Source organism: Vombatus ursinus, unplaced genomic scaffold (assembly GCF_900497805.2).
Source record: "Vombatus ursinus unplaced genomic scaffold, bare-nosed wombat genome assembly UNPS02014789.1, whole genome shotgun sequence".
Classification (NCBI taxonomy): domain Eukaryota; kingdom Metazoa; phylum Chordata; class Mammalia; order Diprotodontia; family Vombatidae; genus Vombatus; species Vombatus ursinus.
The window spans coordinates 9112708-9134687 of record NW_020954567.1 but is presented as its reverse complement, the minus strand read 5'-3'; the positions used below and the strand labels follow the sequence as shown (position 1 = coordinate 9134687).

Here is a 21980-nt window from a genome sequence, read left to right as displayed (position 1 = left end):
TTGAACTCAGATCTTCCTGACTGCAAGCCCAGCGCTCTATACACTAAGGTGCCACCTAGTGGCATCTGTCTTAGTAGTAATTTATAAAGAGCTATAAAGAATCATAATTTCAATACTACTGCTATAATTTATCTTAGTGTAGAAACACCAAATATGAGTCAGTACTCATTCACATCCTAAAATGTATTCTTATCATTCAGTGCAAGAACACTAAGGTATTCCTAAAAGCTAGAATTTGCTAAAATGAAGCCAATGCCAGAATATAAATGTATTAGAGATACTTCTTGAAAATTAGTGGATTTAAGGGGGCAGCTAGGTGGCACAGTGGATAGAACATCAGCACCAGGGTCAGGAGGACCTGAGTTCAAATTTACCTCAGACACATAACACTCACTAGCTGTGTGACCCTGGGCAAGTCACTTAACCCCAATTGCCTTGCCAAAAGAAAAAAAAAAAAGAAAAAAGAAAAACAAAAAAAAAGAAAATTAGTGGATTTATAATTTAGCTTTAAATTGACCTATGTTCCTAGATTAATTACTTAAATTTTGAGTTGAACTGGAATTTATGGATGGGGACTTTAACTTCTTTTACTTCATTTACTGTTCTCTTCGTTACGAGACTTGCAGCTGCCCTTGACTAGGGGAAAGGTAGAATTTCTCTAATAATGCTCTGCCAAGGCAAATATAGTCTAATCACCTTATTTCAAAATAACAGAGGAATGGATGTGGGGAATTTATAGTTAGCACAATGTTTATCTCTACAACTCCATGAACTATTTTAAAGTGTGGCTGTAGCAGCAGTTTTCTCAGTTTGTTTCCAAGCTTTGAATGTTTCATGGTTTCCTCAGAGATGTTTGGGTAAGGATGACATGTATAAGGCTCCACAAATTACTGAAGTGTCTGAAGCACTTATAACTGGACTTGATTACTGTAGTAGAATTAACTACTTTAATTGCTTCTATTGTAGCCTGTGTTAACATATTTTAAAATTTTTTTACATTCTAAACTTGTGAATTTTAGAATTAGGCACATCTGAAAGTTGATGGATTCTGTGAGCCAAGCTGTAAACTAATGTGACTCAATATGTAGTATTTTTTAAAAAGTACTTAGTAATTTAGCTTGTGGTAAAAAAAAATTATTCAGGCATTACCAACAGAATTTGTTAATATACTAAAGATGAAAGATTTATAATTCTTCTGAATAAATGTGAATCCAAACTATGGTGCATGATGACTTACAATATTAATTACTATGGTATAAAAAGTCTGAAAATGGTAGAAAAACAGGTGAAGAATGGATCAATAGATTTACCATAGATCATTATATTTGTTTAATAAATATAAAATGCATTTTGAAATTTTTATTGTTGTTCATACTTCATTTTTGAAGAGGACAAGTGACATCACAGGTGATGTCTTGACTTGTGCGTGAATTGGATTTAAGTGAGGCAGAGTTGCATAAAATCATCAGCCTCACTCTTTCTTCCCGAGTCACTGAAGTCCATTGGCAAAACAAAAGTCAAGATGACTGGCATTGGCCCAGGATGCAGTGGATGATCTTGGCATCTTTGATACCTGTCCAAGCTCTAAGTGCTCCACAACACCTGCTTCAACCACCTTCGTGGCCATTGGAACAAATTGTTGTCATTAACCCATTCTGCTGGAAAATGTCTTCACATGCTTAGAGTAGACATCCCCCTAAATCACATACAAGTTTGAGGCCCATTGGTTACCCTCAACCTGGTTTAGCCTGTCTGCTGAGACAGTTTACCAGGGTGTGACCATTGCACATGGTACAGCTTCTTGGAGCCACAGGTGAGAGTTGGGTGAAGGTGGACACCAAAGGTGGATAAGTATCCTGAGAAAGACTTGGCAAGTCCTCATACTGGAGGAGCTAATCCTCCTGAACTCATGTACCTCCCAAATTTTATTGGAACATTCACAAAGTCCTATTCTGTTATCTCTGTTGCATAGAAGTGACTGGATTATTGAAGGCTATGCCAAGATAGTCCAAGATCTGGCAGGTTATGCCATAGTAGGAAGGATTCAGGTATGATACTGCCAGCAGATTGGATAGACTTTTTGAGGACCAGCCTAGTTATGTTCAGAGAAGCTAGGCAGCCATAGATTAATGACTTGGTGATGAATTTTTTATTCATGGCAACATGAAGCAAAGAAAAATACAAAATGGTCCTCAGTTCTCTGTGACTCCCATCTGTTTTTTCACTGACTATAGAATAAAAAGGGGGCAGAGGAGGCTAAGAATCACACATTCCTTCGATCACCTATAAATATTAACTGTTTGTATTCTACCTGTGAGAACCTTGTTCACTAGTGAATGAACAGAATTTTATTAGTCTTGGTTTATTCACTATAAATAAAACCAAGAGAAGGAAGTTACAGGTAAATAGAAGAGTATTTCTCAAGTTCTCCTTGAAGAAGAAAATAAAGGAGATAGCAGTTTTTATTACGTGTGCATAGGCGACAAGAACACATCATTTCATGCATTATCTCATAGTATAGTAAAAAGAACAGCATGAAAATAATTATAGTTTATATGCATTGTTACAGGAGGTGAAAAGGTAGATAAATTATATGAAGAACTTGATAAGGCCTAATAAGTTACATCGATGTGTAGTTAATTGATCTAAAACCTTCCAGCATAAGGAATGAGTGAAGCCAAAGACTTCCAGACTAAACAGAAATGTTAAGCCTATAAAAAATGAATACTTTTTTTCAAGAAATTATTGTAGGGGTAGCTATGTGAGGTCATGGTGCATAGAGTCCTGGGCCTGGAGTCAGGAAGACCTGTGTTCAGGTTTGACCTCATATACTTACTAGCTGTATGGCCCTGAGCAAGTCACTTAACCTCTGCTTGCTTCAGTTCCCTCATCAATAAAATGGGGATAATAATAGCACTTAACTCCTAAGGTTATTGTGAAGATCAAATAAATTAGTTGTAATTATTATAAAGCACTTTGCACAGTGCCTGACACAAGAAAAGACTTGGAAATGATATATATGGTGAGCACTGAATAACGTTACAAAAATAAAAATTGATGTTATTGATGTGGAAGCCATTCATGAATCAGCTGTGTTGTCAAGCCACCTACTTGTTAGTGTGAAAGTCTAAATACATAGCTAGAAGAATAAAGTTGAGAAAAGATAAGGTTTTCAACTAAAACAATACCAACCAGCATGACCTATTTAACCAAATAGTTATTTTGGTTATTTTAACCAAAAAATGGGAAATGGGCAGAAAAAAGGACATTGATAGTGATTATGACAATTTCATACAAAGTTCAATTGATATCAGTCAGTTTCCATAATGAGAACGAGTGTCTGCAAATGTGTGGAATTTCTCATAAAATAATTTTATATAGATAGAATAGGCAGTATGGTTCAGTCAATACTGATGTGTTCTCAGGGTAGATAGTCTGAACATTTTGTTTAAAATTGAGTTATTCAGCAAATAACTTTAATTCATCATAAGCAGAGAGATATGGAAGCCTAGGGCAATGTTCCTTTAGGAAATAAACTTGTTTGTAAAATCTTAGGTAGAATGATTGTGGGAGATTAAAGAATGCTGCCTTATCAAAAGGCAGGTGGAACTGAGGAAAGGAATGAGAAATAGGAGAGGGAGATAAGATGGATGAGGGGAAGAGAACCTGTGGGAATACAGTTACTGTAAAATAGATTGAGGAAAGATAACTAGAGACAAGGAACTATCTTTAAAGAGAGAAAGAAACAATAATGACAGCAAATCTTAATTCTAAAGAAAAGCAATATTAGAGATAAATGGAGGAAAATTAAATATAAATCTAACTCATAACTTTAAATGTGAATGGATTAAACAATCCAGTAAAATAAAAGAGAGCAATAGGTCGAACAGGAAAATAAACACCACAATCTTTTGCTTATAGGAAACACAATTAAAAGGCAAAGACATCCAGAATAAAAATGATGGTCAGGAACAAATTTGCTGTGCATTATGTGAATCCAAAAAACAAGAGTTGTGATCATGTCAGACAAAGCAAAAACAGAAATTTACAACATAAAAAGAGACAAACAAGGAGAGTTATGCTATCCTGAAATGAAACCTAAACATGCCAATGTCATATTAAACTTACATACTCCAAATGCCTTAGCAACTAAATTCATAAAGGTGAAATTAATTGAATTAACAAAAGACATAGACAAGAATACAATAGTGGCAAAATTGAAAAAAAAATTGCTGGAGAAATTAGAGCCAAAACACTTAAGGCATGTTATAAGCAGAAATTATAAAGAATATACATATTTCTTAATACCACATGGAATATTTAGAAAGATTAATCCTATATTAGGTCACACAAATGTTGCAAATAAATGTTGAAAGGTAAAAATGGTTGATACATCTTTTACAGACTATAAGGCACTAAAAATATTAATCGGTACAGGGAGTACAATATAGACCCAAATGGAAACTTAAAAGCAAAATCTTAAATAATGAGTGGGTCAACCAACAAATCTTAGAAATAATTATTATATGAAAGAAAATTATAATAACAAAGTCACATACTAAAATTTCTTGAATTCAGTTAAAGCAGTCCTCAGGGGGAAATTATATCCCTAAAAATATTTATTAACAAACTACAAAAGGAGAGGATTAATGAATCTCCATTTTTTAAAATTAGGTGACAAAATTAGGCAAGAATGAGGGATGACATTGGTATCTGTGTGCTCTAGTGGTATTTATCTAATGTCAAGAGAATGTATGAAGGAATGACCTTGTGAGTCACTTAACCTCTTGGGGCCTTTATTTTCTTCCATAAAGAGTGAAGGTTTTGAACTAGATAACCTCTGAGGTCCTATATCTATGATCCTGTTTTTGTGTGAAGACACTCAGGATATTTGGCAGTCTTCTTTTGATAGAGGATCATGGACAAAATTTGCCAAAGTTGGGCTTCAACTTGCGTCCTTGGTACATAATGATGAGATCACCAATCCATTAGAATATTTGAGAATTATAAAGTAAAATTGTATTCATCAAAAATTTTCCTATGTTTCCAGATTGTGACATATGTTCATCAGTCTCACTTTGTTGTTTTAGGTGCCAAGGGAAGGGAAAATACTGCCAACTATAAGCATTTACCTTTTTTTATATCAACTTAATCTATATTTGCAGCAAGACTGCTTCTTAATCATTCAAGGTCTGGTTTTCTTTGGTGTGAATTGTATAATCTCTGCTTCACCTCTTTATCTTCCTTTGTCTGCCTTTTTCTCTCTTTTCTCATTCTCATTTGAAATGTTAATTAGTCAGGAGACTAGAAAGTAAGATCACTACTATACAGGAAGTTTACATTACTGCTTAAAATGAATTTAGGGATTTCTGGGAGCTGTATTTATTTACATAGCTTACTTTAAGTAAGTATGAGTTCATTACACATACACATACACACATCCCTAGGTTTTTGGAAAGAAAAAAATAACAGTTTATTTTCCTAAATTATTCAGATTTAAAACATCTCACTAAGCTAGAATTAATATCTGTTCATAGGAAAGTATTTTATCAATAAATACTCATAACCTCATAATTGCTCTGCCTTTTATTGTTACAGAAAAAAAAGAAAAATCTAGCAAGCCTAAAGATCCACCTCCTTTTGAAGGAATGGAGGTAAGACTACACTTTAATAGGATGTTGATTTTAAAGTATTGTAGCTAAATAACTACTTGTTATTTTTCTTTGAATAATGACCACAATCAAATTAGTGAAGTATGGATTTTTTTTGTAAATGAGACTGAAAAAGAACTTGTCTACAATTACTGCTAGGAAAAAAAGAATACCAGCTTCTTAAACTGATAAAGAGGAATAATGCTAACTATGACATTTATGGTATGATTTCTTGTGATAAGATGGGTAAAGTTTTGAAATATTCTCTTTATAATAAAATTACATTATTGAATGGCCTTTTTAGTCTGTTGCAGTTCCTACAAATTATTCAGCACAGTGTTTTAGATATTTTACATTTGGAGTAATCGTAATTCCAATTTTTAGAGTATATGCTTCCCTCTATATTTTGTGTTTTTATAACTACTATACCTGGTGCCCCAATCCTAAATGTCCAGTTCTTTCCACAACAAAAAGAGGTCCATTACAAGTCCATTAGAAATTTGTTGTTGTAAGGAAGTATTAATTACAGCCTTGTGCCAAAAAATAAACTCCCTTTGGCTACACATTAGGTATAATTTTTTTTCACTTTAGTATTTCCTACATCTCTCTTTGTATATTTCAGATTGATGAAGTCGCCAATATTAATGATATGGATGAGTACATTGAATTATTGTATGAAGATATTCCTGATAAGGTGCGCGGTTCTGCCTTGATTCTGCAGCTTGCTCGGAATCCTGATAACTTGGAAGAACTACTGCTCAATGGTAATTTACATATGTCCTGATTTTAAGAAAAACAAAAAACTCATGGTCACAAAACTCAATTTTTTGATTATCCATGATAATAGATGGATCAATTTCATGAATAATCCAGAAATCACTCATAATTAGCTTTTGAAAACATTGTAATTTTCAGCTAACTTATTTTCTTGCTGATATCTTATTTAGGCTAATATTAAAATATATATGTCTTGGAATATGTGCTATTTGAGAGGAATGTGCCTATCCAAGGAGGTCACTTGATGGCAGATAATGATAGTGGATTGATTTTAAAAATTCTCTGTGGACTCTATAAAACATCTAAATCACACAGAAAAATAAGAGTTGCCTTCAATGTTATCTTTTCTCTTCTCAAAAATCCCTTTTCTTACTAAGGTAATAGTCATACAAACATTTTTATTCTGGTTACAATTTTAATATTTTCTTAGACAGAAATGAAACTAGCTTGTTTACTGTATTTTTTAATTCTCTGAATTCCAGATTCTTGTTTTCCATTCACCAGAAGTGCTTGATAGTTGAAGTTATTTCAGGTTGGTGTTTGCTTTAGGGCCTATTATGTGCAAGGCATTTTTTAAGTATTAGTTATGGTAAAAGTTAAATCTCTTGTGATTTTATTGATAATTCTTCCATTTAATAGAGTTGTTCCAAAATATTGTCAGAGTAGCCAAATAGTCTTTTTTACAGTTGCTATTACTGTGCACAATAATCACTCAGTTCTTCTCACTTCACTTTGCATCAGTTCATGTAGATCTTGTCATGTTTTTCTGAAACCACTCCCCTCGTCATTTCTTATAGCACAATCGTACTCCATCACAATCGTATGCCACCACTTGTTCAACCGTTCCCCAGTTGATGATCATCCCCTTGATTTCCAGTTCTTTGCCACCACAAATAGAGCTACCATAAATATTTTTGTACTTATACATCTTTTTCTTTTTTCATTAATCTCTTTGGGATACAGCCCTAGTAGTGTTATTGCTGGGTCAAAGTGTATGCACAATTTTATAGCCCTTTGGGCATAGTTCCAAATTATTCTTCAGAATGGTCATACCTCCCTACTCCACCAGCAGTTTATTATTATGCCTATTTTCCCCACATCCCATCTAGCATTTGTCATTTTTTCTCGGTGTGAGGTCATACCTCAGAGTTTATAAATTTGATTTAGAGCATATTTTCATATGACTATAGATAGCTTCAATTTCTTCTTCTAAAAACTGCCTGTTTATATCATTTGATCATTTATCAATTGGGGTTTGATTTTTTTTCAATGTGTATCTCAGTGATACAAATCAAAACCCATCCATAGTTACCAGTCTTGTGTAACTCACATCCATATTCTCTAATAAGTTCACCAAAGGGGTTTCCATTCAGTGTACTTTCTTTACATTTTCTTGGCTTTGCATAGATAACAATGGAAAATGAGCTATCCATCAATTATCTCTCCCTTTCTGTGTGACTGATCCATATTTTTTCTATTCATTTATTTCTCAGATGCTATCTTTTATACCAGTTTTCCTAATTTGTTTTTGTAATGTGCGCTAGCATACACACATCCAAGTCCCCTCTCACTTGATCTTTGGGTGATATTCAGCTGTTGTTCTTCAAAGACTGTAATATTCCATGACTCACAGTAATATGTTATCTTTGAAAGAAAATGGGCATTTGAAAGTTTAGCCTTTGTTTCAAAGAGAAGTTTGAGGATCATTTAAAGAAGTTGGCAGTTTCCTAAGGCAAACCAGCCAACTCTTCTCTTGTTCAGTTTTAGGCCAACTAAGCTCACTGCCCAATTGTAGTATGTGTCCAGGGTACACATACTGATGGATAAGCTATATAGGCTGTCTCTCCATCCATATACCATGTTCTTGAGAGAAGGTGATTTGTTACCACCTTGGTTTTTCTTGTGTGTCAGTAACAGTGAGACCAAACTCTTTAAAATGATTATGGATCTCACTTAGGAGGCTTCTCAGTCTTGATAAAAATCAGCACAATTTCATCGGAAAATAGGAACAACTCAAGGAGTTTACCATCTATGGAGAATTCCTCTTTGCGTTGGTCCTTACATCGAACCTCTTCTTCTCTTCAGTAGTTTAATAGTTATGACTGTTGTAATATCTTTTCAGAAATCTTTTATTATTTGGACATATGCATAAGAGATGTGTTGAAGGAGAGCATTTAAGCTACCATTTTGCTCAATTAAATGCTGAATTTATAATTGATAAGCACAGTAAGATTTTATATATTGTCTTGCATTTACTCTTTATACTTTGTCAAACCTCAACCCTGTCTCTATCTACCTCTCCTATTGCTCATGTTGAACAGAACTGAAGGAAAAAAATTCTGGAGTACACTATAGATTTAAGCTAGCTAATCTCAACTGGGCCCACCCTAATTCCCTTTATTGCTTAACTTGTTTCAAACCTTTTTCCTGGAAGCTGTTGACACCGCTTATTTTCTGCTGCCTATAAACATGCCCATGTTTGTCCCCATTTTTAAAAATCCTCAATAGATCCTAGCATCATTCTATACATCTCCTGCCCTTCTCAGCCAAGCTCCTTAAAAAAGTCATCTATACTTCCTCTACTTTCACTCTGTTCCAAACCATGTGCAATCTGGCTTCGACCTCATCATTTAGATGAAACTTTTCTATCCAAAGTCACTGTTGCTCTCTCAATTGCTAAATTTAATGCCCTCTTCTCAATCTTCATCCTTTTCGACCTTTACAGCATTTGACACTATTTTCTCCTCCTGGATGTGCTCTGCTTTCTGGGTTTTTGTGATAATTGTGGTTTTCCTCTTCCCCATATGACTGCTCCTTCTCAGTCTTCTTTGCTGAATCTGCTTCCACATTATGTTCACTAACTGTGGCTCTGTCCTGGACCCTCTTCTCTTTTCTCCCTCACTTGGTGATCTCATCAGCACCCATGAGTTCAGTTATCATCTTTATTCAGATGATTCCCATATTTGCTTATCCAGCTGCAGTCTCTCTCTTGACTTCTAGCCCCACATCACCAACTAGCTGGACATTTTCAGCTGGACGTGCTATAGACATTTCAAACTCAGCATTTCCAAAAGAGAATTTATCTTTCCTCACAAACTCTTTCCTCCTCCAAACTATTACTGTCAAGGGTACCATCATCCTTCTAGTCACCCAGGTTCACAACCTCAGGATTATCCTTGACTCCTCACTCTTTGCACACTCCACATATCCAAATCTCATAATTTTTTTCCTCTATATTGTCTCTTGTGCCCTTGTTTCTACCTATACAGCCACCAACCCTAGTTCAGGCCCTTATCACCTTACATCGGGGTTATTACAATAGGTGGTTGGTGGGTCTGCCTGCCCCATGTCACTCCTTATGTTAATCTGCCCTCCATTCAGCCACTAAAGTGATTTTTCCCCAAAGCAGAAGTCTGACCAAGTCACCTCCCTGCTTAATAAATTTCATTAGCTCTCTATTGCCTGTAGGACAAAATACTACTTGCGGTGTTCAGAGCCCTTCATAATCTAGCCCGCTACTACCTTTCCAGTTTTCTTACACGTTCTACTCTTTAATCCAGTAACACTGTCCCTTTATCTGTTCCACAAACAAAACGTTCCAGCTCTCAGCCCTGAGCATTTTTTCTGGCTTCTCTCATGCCTGGAATGCTCCCCTTCCTCATCTCTGCCTTCTGCCTTTGCTGGCTTCCTTTAAGTCCCAACTAAAATCTCAACTTCTACAGGAAACCTTTCCTAACCCATATTATTTCTACTGCTTTCCCTCTGTTAATTATTTCCTGTTTATCTGGAGTATAGCTTGTTTGTGTGTATTTATTGTCTCCAATAGGGCATGAGCTCCTGAAGGGCAGGAGCTATCTGGTTAAAAGAGGGAAGGATATACAAACACACAGTTGTGTATAGGTTGCCCAGCAGTGAAGTTGAAGGGAAAGGAGTTAAAAGAAAGAGTGAGGGGATAAGAGAAGAGGAAGGATAGATTAAGGGAGGCAGCAGTCAGAAGCAAAACAGACTCTTAAGTAGAGGACAGAGGACAGAAAGAGAAGGGAAAATATAAGAGAATGGGATGTAGAGAAATACCGTAGAACTTGAATAGATTACCTCACCCATAAAACAGAAGATAATAGAATAAATTAAAAATAGAATTCCATAATATATTGTTTATAGTAAAGACACTTGAAACAGATGCAGAATTAAAATAGGAGCTAGATCAAATTTTGTTACTCTTCAGCCCAAGTTAAAAAAGGCAGGAGTAGTAATCATCTCAGACAAAGCAAAAGTAAATATAGACCTAATAGAGATAAACAAGACTACATTTTGCTAAAAGATATCATAGACAATGAATTAAAATTAATACTAAACATATATACACCAGACGACATAGCATCTAAATTCTTAAAGGAAAAGCTAATGAATTATTGGAGGAAATAGAGAGTAGAACTATGATATTGAAGGATCTGGATTTACCCCTCTCAGATCTAGATAAATCTAATCTAAAAATAAACAAAAAAGAAGTTAAGGAGATGAATGGAATTTTGTAAAAGTTAGATATGGTAGATTTGTAGGGAACATTGAATGGGAATAGAAAGGAGTATATTTCTCAGCTATTTTTTAGCTGTACATAAAACCTTTACAAGAATTGACCATGTATTAGGGCATAAAAACCTCACAAACAGATGCAGAAAATTAAAAATGTTAAATGCACTTTTACTACCCATAATGAAATAAAAATCATATTCAATAAAGGACCTTTGAAGCAAAGATTAAAAATTAAAAGATTAAAAAATTAAAAATTAATTGGAAATTAACTTCATCCTAAAGAATGAGTAGATCAAAAATATCATAGAAACAATTAATAATTTCCTTAAAGATAATGACAGCAGTGAGACAAAATTTAAAAATTTGTAGCCAAAGTTGTGTATGTATCCAAAGTACTACAAAGGGGAAATTTTATATTTCTGAACAAATGGACTAGACATGCAAAGAACCACAAAACCAACAAATTAAAAATCTTGACTTAAACACCAAAATAGCAATCCTGAAAAACAAAGGTGAAATGAACAAAATTGAAAGTTTAAAAAAATAAAGCATTGAACTAATAAATAGAAGTAGTAGTTTTAAAAATAAATAATTTAGAAAATTTGATTTAAATAAAGAAGAAAACCAAATTAGCCATATCAAAAATGAAAAAGGTGAAGTCACAATCATTGAAGAAGAAATAAAAGCAATTATTAGGAGTTGTTTTGCCCTACAACATGCCAATAAAACTGACAATCTAAATGAAATGTATAAATATTTACAAACAAAAAATTTTCTAAGATAACCAAACAAGAAATAGAATAATCATATTTTAGAAAAATAAATTGAAGAAGCCATAAATGAACTCCCAAAGGAAAAATAAAAGATCAGATGGATTGGCAAGTGAATTCCATGAACATTTACTTAATAATTCCAATATTACATAAGCTATTTGAAAAAATAAAGAAGGAATCCAACTAAATTCCTTCTATAACACAAATGTGATATATGGTCATGATATCTAAATCAGAGAGTCAAGAGAGAAGGAAAACTATAGCCTAATTTTCACAATAAACACTTATGCAAAAAACTTAAATGAAATACTAGCAAGAAGATTATAACAATATATTACAAAGATCATACACCATAACTACGCTGGATTTATGCCAGAAATATAGGGCTTTTTCAACATTAGTAAAATAATAAGGGGGGCAGCTAGGTGGCTCAGTGGATAGAGCACTGGCCCTGAAGTCAGGAGGACCTGAGTTCAAATCCAGTCTCAGACCAAACACTTGACACTTACTAACTGTATGACCCTGGGCAAGTCATTTAATTCCAGTTGCCTAAAAAAAAAAAAAAGTGTCCTTGTCATTGGGAAATATTTAAAAGGGGCAGCTAGGTGGTGCAGTGGATAGAGCACTGGCCCTGGAATTCAGGAGGACCTGAGTTCAAATCCAGCCTCAGCCACATAACACTTACTAGCTCTGTGACCCTGGGCAAGTCACTTAACTCCATTGCCTGGCCCCCCCCCAAAAATAATGATATGATTGAACGTATTAATAACAAAAGCAACTAAGATCATTATTTCAATAGATGCAGAAACCTTTTGACAAAATACAACATCTATTCTCAATAAAAACACAAGAAAGCATAGGAATAAACAAATCTTTCCCTAAAATGATAAGCAATATCCACCTAAAACCAAGAGCCAACATTATATGTAATAGGGACAAGTTAGGTATTTTTCCAAAATGATAAGGAATGAAGCAAGTTCATTGTCATTATTACTGTTCAGTATTGGACTAGAAATGCTATCTATAGCAATAAGACAAGAAAAAGAAATTAAGAGAATAAGCATAAGCAAAGAGAAAAAACTCGCTTTTTGTAGAAGATAAGATATTTTACTTAAAGAGTCTTAGTGAGTCAACTAAAAACTAACTGAAACAATTATAAAATTTCAGGAAAGTTGCAGGATATGAAATAAAGACATACAAGCCATTGACATTTCTGTATATTACCCAGGACATCCACCAGGAAAAGATAGAAAGAGAAATTTCAGTTAAAGCAACTACAGATAATATAAAACACATGAGTCTACTGTTCAAGACACAACACATAAGAGCTATATGAACACAATTGCAGAACAATCATTATACAAATAAAGGCTGAACTAAATAATTGGAGACGTATTAATTTCTCATGGGAAGGCCAAGCCAATATAATAAAAATGACAATATTGCCTAGATTAATTTACTTACTCAGTGCTGTACTGATCAAACTACCAAAGAATTACTTTGACCTTGAAAAAAATATTAATAAAATTCACCTGAAGAGGGAAGAGTCAAAAATATTAAGGGAATCAATAAAAAAAATGGTGAGGAAGGAGGCCTAGTAATACCTAATCTCAAACTATACTATGAATTTGTAATTTTCAAAACACTTTGAGACTGGGAAAGAAATAGAGAGGTTGATCAGTGGAATAGATTAGGCACACAATGTATAGAAGCAAGTGAGTACAGTAACCTGGTGTTTGATAAACTGAAAGATCCCAGATATTGGGGCAAGAACTCATTATTTGACAGAAAGTATTGGGGAAACTGTATAACAATCTGGCAGAATCCAGCTATAGACTAATATCATACATCATATATCAAGATAAGCTCCAAATGGGTACATGATTTATATGTAAAGAGTGATGCCATGAGCAAATTAGGGGATCATGGAAGAAATCACCTCTCTGATCTATGGATAGGGGAAGAGTTCATGACCAAATCGATAAAGAGGTTAATAGGAAGCAACTCTGAAAGACTTAAGAACTCTGATCAACACAGTGACTAACCATAATTCCAAAGGACTCATGATGAAACATGCTAGTGGACCAGGATATAAATCAAAACTTTTTTTCTTTTCTTTTCTTTTCTTTTCTTTTCCTTTCTCAGATTTTCTTTCTTTCTTTCTTTTTGACATGACTAATGAAGGAACTTGTTTTGTATGAGTATTTTGTATGTATATTTTTAATGAGCATTTTTCTAGCCTCAATAAGTAGGGGAGGGGCTGGGGATAGGAGAGAATTTGGAAATGAAAATAAAATAAAATTGAATTTTTTAAATGGAAAAAATAGAACATATTACTGACGATTTTTAACACCCTGCCCCCCCGGTAAATACCAACTTCCAATTACCTATAGGATTGACTATGAAATCCTCTATTTGGCAACAGCCTGGCCCTTTCTACCATTGTTGTTCAGTCATGTCCAACTCTTCATGACTCTGTGTGGGGCTTTCTTGGCAAAGGTACTGGAGTGGCTTGCCATTTCCCTTCGGCAGTGGATTAAAACAAACAGAGATTGAGTGACTTGCCCAGGGTCTCACAACTAGGAAGTGTCTGAGGCCCGTTTGAACTTAGGTCTTCTTGACTCCAGGCCCTGGTTCTATCCACTGAGCCACCTAGCTGCCTCCTGATAATGTAATTGTCCCATTGCGTTTTTCCCTGGTAAGATCACCTCCGGAATATTTCAGTGAGTTCAGGTTATCACATTTTAGAAAGGTCTTTTAAAAAAAGAGATTGTACCCAGAGGGGGGTGAACAGGATGGTGAGTGGCCTGGAACCATTTCATAAGAGTATTTCTTAAAGGAACTAGGGAAATTTAGGCTGGAAAATGAAATACATGCGTGGAGGGGTGAGAAATGATTTCTGTCTTAAGGTATTTGAGCAGTTGTATTGTGAAGGCTTGTTCAGTTTGTCTCCAAAGGGTAAAAGAGCTAGGAGCAACAAGAGGAAGCTGTAGAGAGGCAGATTTAAGTTTAATACAAAGAAAATTTAACAAAGAATTAAAGGGGTCCAAAGGTAGAATGAATTCCCTTAATTGATTAGGGAGGTCCCTTTTACTGGACTTGGAGTCCACAGAAACTTAGTTTCAAAAATGGGAAGACATTCATAAGCTACACACCCCAGGCTCCTGAACTGAACTTCCATTTTGGCAAAATTTTATAACATATAAATAAAGGGAGTCCTTATTTTATGTTTACGTTCTTAATGTATTTTTGTGAAGTTTTACATTTTATGGAATTTAATTTATTGAACATATTTTCTGTGGCTAAAAACAAAGACTTGCTTTCTATCATCTTTTTCCCCAATTCTAACATATTAGCCTGATTTTAATAGGTGAAATTGTCACGTTGTACATTGTACTAGAGATGAAGTAGATAATTGTTCTTTGGAAATTTTTTTCATCAGAAACTGCCCTTGGTGCATTAGCCAGAGTATTGAGAGAAGACTGGAAGCAAAGTGTGGAATTGGCTACTAACATAATATATATTTTCTTCTGCTTTTCCAGGTAAGGACAAGAATTATGAAACTAATGTTAAGTGCCTCTCCTGTATTGCAGTTTTGTTTTTTTTTATCATTCTAACATAGTACATTGTAGAAAATAAACAATAAATGTTCATTTAGTAAACAGGAAGATATTGGAAGTTATAGTCTATGTGATAAAGTGGCTTTCAAACATTGTGACGTGATTAGTCTTGCTAAGTAGCTTTCTGAAAATTGTCTTTGAGGATAGCTTAGTGAATGGCTACTAGAGTCACAATTATTAAAAAATATGTTGTGAGTAATTCTATTTTTTTTGCTTTAAATTTTAATCATTTTATAAGAACTTAAAGAATGTCAATTCTGAGAGCAATAAAGTCTTACAGATTTCAGGTCTTCAATGTGTAATGTGTATATATTCATTTATAAAAATATTATCTCATAGTATAGTGTATATTACTTTATTTTACTGTGTACCTAAAACCTGTTGCCTCAAGCTTGAAATGCACCTATTTCTATAAATACATACATACATCTTTCCTTTTAATGTAGTTTTTCTCAGTTTCATGGGCTAATCACTCACTATAAAATTGGAGCTCTGTGTATGAATATAATTGATCATGAACTGAAGAGACATGAACTCTGGCAAGAGGAACTTTCTAAGAAGAAGAAAGCTGATATCCTTTCAGAATGAGAGTTCAGTCTGAAGACTGTAGCTTTTTGCAGTAGATACATTGAAAATTTTTTGTCTGGTCATATTGGTGATACAGCGTTAATAAAGTACTTTTACTCAAAGAAGGTAAAAGGGAAAATATCAGAATAAATAGTTATGCTAAAAAGTTCTTTGTTGTATCAAATTGAAATTTGTTTCCCTATAACTTAAACCCTTGATTCTAGTTTTCTCTCTGGAGTAACACACAACAAATCTTCATCTACATGCTAGCCATGCACATATTTTAAGATGCCTTTCTTCATGACAAATAACTGAATGAATGAATGAATGAATGAATCCTCAGCTTCCTCATTGTCCCTTCATGACAGTGTCTCTCTCTGTATTGCTGTCACCTGAATGCTCTCTATTTAGTCACTGCTTTCTCAAAGTGTGGCTGCCAGAATTAGCTAAGATACTCACTAACCAAATGGACAATATAGACAGCCTGTTGTGTTCAAAGATTTTGTATGTGAGGTGGTTGGAACTTGGAATTCATTAGAGCAAACCACTTTTATGACATTTTTTCCAATGGAAAATTCATTTAGAGTTCTAATTTAGGATGCCAAAAACACATCTACTTCCATTCCTACAATGAGGCTGTGGACCTGCTCTTCTATCCAAGAGGCAATAGTACTGTTGATAAACAAACATTTATTATATACACTATGTAGGAAGTACTATCCTGCCTGCTAGGAATACAAAGAATGGTTTAAAATATCTCTGCCTTCAAGGAGCTTATGTTCCAGTGAGAGAAAACATGCAGACAACTATGTACATACAAAATATATACAGAGTAGATGAAATAGTCTCAGAGGGAAAGCCTTATAAGGTAGAGGAGATTGGGAATGCTGGGAAAGATCTCCTGCCGAAAGTAGAGTTTGAGCTGAGTCCTGAAAGAAGTCAGAGAAGCCAGTAGGAAAAGATGAAAAGGGAGAGCATTCCAGGCATGAGGGACAGCCATTAAAAAGGAATGGAGATGGGATGTCATGTGTGAGGAATAGCAAATAATGCACATATTGCTGGATCATAAAATATAAATAGCGGAGTAAAGTGTAAGACTGGATACAATGATTTTAAAATGCAACATTATGAAGAGCTTTAAATGTTAAACAGAATGTTTTATATTAGATCCTAGAAGTAACAAGGAGTCATTTGTGTTTATTGATTATGGAGTGATATGGTTATTCCTCTCCAGGCTGCACTCAGGACTTCCTGTACTGTGCCCCAGCTTCTCTTCCTGAAGCTTTACTTCAACCTTGGAATTCATATATTGGAATTGCCTTGTTTCTCTGATTGATGGCTCCTCCCAGAACCTCCATTTATGGAAGAGTGCCCTGGCCAAACATGTCTCAGTCCTCATAGAACTGCATACGGGACTTCCTCTCCCTTGCCTCTTGGCAGGGTACTTCCCCCCTTAACACAAACACGCACGCACACACACACACACAAACTTTTCAGATTTTGTTTATGTGTTGTCTTCCCCTATTAGAATGTAAGCTCCTTGAGATCAAGGATTGTCCTTTTTTTCCTACTTGAATTTGTATTCCCAGCATTTGGTGCAGTAGTTGGCATGCTTCAAAAGTGCTTGTTGGCCAGCCGACTGACTCTACTACAGGAAGATCGCTGTGGTAGCCAAATGGAGGATGAATTAAAGTGGGGAGAGGCTTGAGGTACAGAGGCAGTTAGAAGCCTGTTGTAATAGTCCAGTCATGAAATGATGAGCGTCTATAACTCTGTGTGAGTCAGAAGAAGGGGATGTATGTGAGAAATGTTATAAAAGTAAAAACAATAAGACATGGCAACAGAGAGGATGTGTAGAGTTGAATGCAAGACGAATCAAGAAGGACACCAAGTTTGAGATCAATTGGGAATGTTGTAGCATGCTTAATAGTGATAGGGAAATTTGGGAGAGGCATATATTTGGTGGGAAAAATGACGAGTTTAGTTTTGGATGCATTGAGTTTGAGATGCCCATGGTCCATACAGGTCTAGATATCCAAGAATGCTTCATTGGCAGTAGCTCTTGTAGACTAGTAGTTGTGGACAATAAATAGGAAGTGAGGATAGGGATTTGGGGGGTTGAGGTTAAATAGCAGTAGCAGCAGAGCTTCCTATCAATATCAGCCGTGGGTGAAACTTCTTGGTCTCAGTCTTGGTAATATGCCAAAATCCCTTTTTATTTCTTCTGTGAGTCTCAAGAATTTATTTTCCTGTTTACTTTTTCTTGGTTAACAACTGTCGTTTCTGAGGATTTCATACCATTATGACCAATCGTTAATAGAATATTGTCTCACATATTGTATCTCTTCTATTTTCCTGAACCTGTTCCAAACACATTGCCCTATGGGAGTGGGCAGAGTTGTTTTTGTATGACTACTGTGTGCTAGTGATAGTGTACTTTATGTGCAGAAGACCTTTTCAACCCATGTCTTTTCCAACCCTAAAATATATTCAATGCTACTCATTCCAAAAGAGGTGTCAAAATTTGTCCATTTCACAAAACATTAGGCCTGGCCCTCTAACATTGAAAGTTGGACCTTATTTAAATCAGAAGCTCTGATAAACTTGAAGGAGAACTGTGGTAAACATTCCTGTCTGTAGTACAGTGTTTAACCAATCTTGTTATAAGTTCATGTGTTGTCTCTAGTTATTACTTAATTTTATGTTAAGTGAGCTTTTGGACACTGTGTAGCTTTTTAATGATGTATTTTAATTGAAGGTGTAATTAATAAGCATCATGTAAGGTGTTGAGGCTATAAAGACAGAAATGAAACAGTCTCTGCCCACAAGAGACTCACATTCTACGGGTATGTGTTTGTTCAGAATTAATGAATAAAGTTCTATGTGATTGAACATAGGAATATGTGAGTATGGCAATTTTGAATACTTTTTTCAATAGGTTTTCTCTGCTTTTATGAATATAATGTGATCCTTAACTTGATATTTTTACTTGAAGAAGACCCTGAAAACCAAACTATGAAAAAAGATTATGAAAAAACCTATAAGAAGTACCAAGGTTTGGTGGTAAAGCAGGAACAGCTCTTACGAGGTACGGATTCCTAATCCGTAAAAAGGAAAAAAGTATTTACTTTATAGATGTATTCATTTGTTCTGGTTTTCATCATCTTACAAAAGCTAAATCCAAAATTAATAGAAAATGTTATACATTTCAATATAATATAAGCCTTCTCATTGCCTATCCTTACCTTGTTTATTTCCAGTTAGTTGGTTGTTTAAGCAATCATCAATTCCCCTTCTATTCCTCAGTTACCTGCATTGGATTTTCATCAATATAGCACTCTAAATATTAAAGTTTATATATACTTAGAGCTCAAATATCTCAAACATAACTTTTCAGAGATGTTTTTCCTAATATTAAAATACCTTTCATCTAATTTCCAACATAAAAGGTTACTGTTTTCCATAGATGAAATTGCAAAAACATAGATAGATAGATAGTTAAAATAAATAAATAAATCTGAGCATTTCTTTGATTTAAGAACAGTACTCTCATGTTTCTGGACTTTTTTGATAGTATAAAATAAACATAAACAGAGTCTGGAACTTAGAATCTCTGGATCCTTGTTTAAGACTAAAACTCTGAAGATGGTTATTAGCAAGAATGAAATGATACTCTTTGATGGATGTTCAGCTCCATATTGTAGATAGCCATTGGTTATCTACAGTATTAGTATTATGTATTATTAGTATTATGGTCCTAAGTATTTATTTGATCAACACACTGAAATCTGGCAGTTTTAGTTCCTATGTTTTTATTGTTGTTCAGTTATTTTCAGTCACATCCAACTCTTAGTAACCCCATTTGGGGTTTTCTTGGAGAAGATACTGGACTGGTTTGCCATTTCCTTCTCCAGCTCATTTTACAGATGAGAAAACTGAGGAAAATAAGGTCAAATGACTTGCCCAGGGTCACATAGCTAGTAAGTGTATTCAGGTCTTCCTGACTCCAGGCCCCGTGCTTTATCTACTGTGCCACCTACCTGCCCATTAAAAACTGTATTACATAGAGGTAATTTGTTATAGTCACATAGCAACATTTTACAAAACCATTTAAATCTCTGAGCATTAACAGAAGTTGCATAATTTGTCCTAATTGTTCAAGAAGCACTTTGATCACATTTTTTTCAGAAGTTGGGCTTTAAATAGAATTTTTAGAAAGAGGCATGAGAGATCAATAAATTATCTTAGTCTTAAGGGATCTATTTATTAATTTCTAATGTTTTTATATAAAAGTTTAACAGACCTAAATTGAATTTTTAACTTTTAACATGCCACAATGTTAATCAGATATTTAAGTGATGTGTTGAAAATTATGATGAAATAACCTATTTTAAACTTTCTTATATTTTAGGCCTTCATTAACATTTATTGATTTATTGTAGCAATTTGAATGAGAAAAAATGATTTCTTTCTCACAAAATTTGGAGGCACATTTTTCATTTTAACTAGCTTCAGAATAGCAACCTTAGTGTATTAGAAAGCACATAATAAATAACTTGCCTTGCTTTCTCAGATCTCCAATAATTACTATTTTCACATCTGCATATTTTACAATTTTTTTCTGACTTATCTACCCTTAATTATTAACTAACAAAATTGACTGAAAATAATGCTCATCTCCCCTTAGAACTTTGGTTTATAGGAAGAAATTATGTTTTGAAAAACTCTTGTCAATCCAGTACTCTGACCAGTTACCTTTATTTTTCTAGTTGCTCTTTATTTGCTTTTGAACCTTGCTGAGGATACTCGGACTGAGCTGAAAATGAGGAACAAGAACATAGTTCATATGCTAGTGAAGGCACTTGATCGAGATAATTTTGAACTCCTAATTCTGGTGGTGTCTTTCCTAAAGAAACTTAGCATTTTTATGGAAAACAAAAATGATATGGTAAGTTGTGAACCTACTTCCTAAACTGTTCTATATTGGAAGTTGCTATAAAAAATACTGTAGTACTATCAGAGCAAAATCATTTATCCAAATTTCAGTTCTCCTTTACCATAGTAATATCTCATTTATCTGATAACATCAGGGAAAGAGGTATTCAATATCAGAGAGTCTTCCAGATAAGTCAAGCTTTTTAGATAAGCAAGATATATTTTATAGAGCACTGAAGAAAAGAGCATAATTTGACTTGTTCCGTTGAAAATTGAGTCTCAGTTGATCAGAGAGGAACGATTTAAGAGGTATGAACAGTGGATAACATGTCTACTTATTTAGTGCCCAATTATGAAATAACACATAGGGTTTTAATTCCAAAATTATCTATCTATCCAATAGGTAGATATACATAGAAATAGATAACATAAGCGTATGTGTTCTTAAATCTATATATACTTACACGTATCCTTGCATTCATACACATATCAATTAAATATATGCCCATAGAAGTACACACATAAATTAAATATACATGCATTTACAAATAATGGGAAATAAATATAGATATGTATAAACATATGTTTTTAAAAGAATTATTATTCAATATATGGTTTTTAAAAAAATTTTATTTTGAACTTAAACACAAAAAAAATCATTTCCATAGACATAACACAAAAGGAAGAATTATATCTGAAACTTTGAATCTCCATTTCATACTGCTTGTTTTTTTTTAAAAGTTATGGTAAAATCTACACATTACTTTGAGAACTGTTTTGCTTGTCTGTGCTTTCTTCTGCACTCCGTTCTGATCTCTTCCATACAATTAAAAAAAAATGTTTCATTGGTCTTTTGTTTTCTGACCTTCCTCCACAATTAAAAAAACTCCCTTGAGAAAGGAGAAAAAAAAACCCTTTATAACAAAAAAGCATAGTCAAGCACAAATCTACACAATAGCCATATTCAAAAATATTTCTCTTGCACGTTGAGTCTCTTAGCTTTCTGTCACAAGGTGAACAGCATGTTGCATGTTAGGCCTCCTAGAGGTGCAGTTCATTTTGTTGTTTGGCTCTTAGTTGGCTCTCAGAGTTGTTTTTCTTTACAGTATTGTTGTCCCTGTGTA

General features: G+C 34.2%; 1 protein-coding gene across 1 annotated transcript in view; it reads left to right on the top strand.

Moving 5' to 3' along the window:
• KIFAP3 (kinesin associated protein 3) overlaps positions 1–21980 on the top strand; it is a 201980-nt gene that overhangs the window by 26294 nt on the left and 153706 nt on the right. The window contains exons 4-9 of the mRNA XM_027868293.1: positions 5599–5654; positions 6274–6415; positions 15177–15276; positions 15801–15925; positions 18911–19009; positions 20691–20869. Of these exons, the coding sequence (XP_027724094.1) occupies positions 5599–5654; positions 6274–6415; positions 15177–15276; positions 15801–15925; positions 18911–19009; positions 20691–20869 (701 nt within the window). The remainder of the gene's footprint in view (positions 1–5598; positions 5655–6273; positions 6416–15176; positions 15277–15800; positions 15926–18910; positions 19010–20690; positions 20870–21980) is intronic.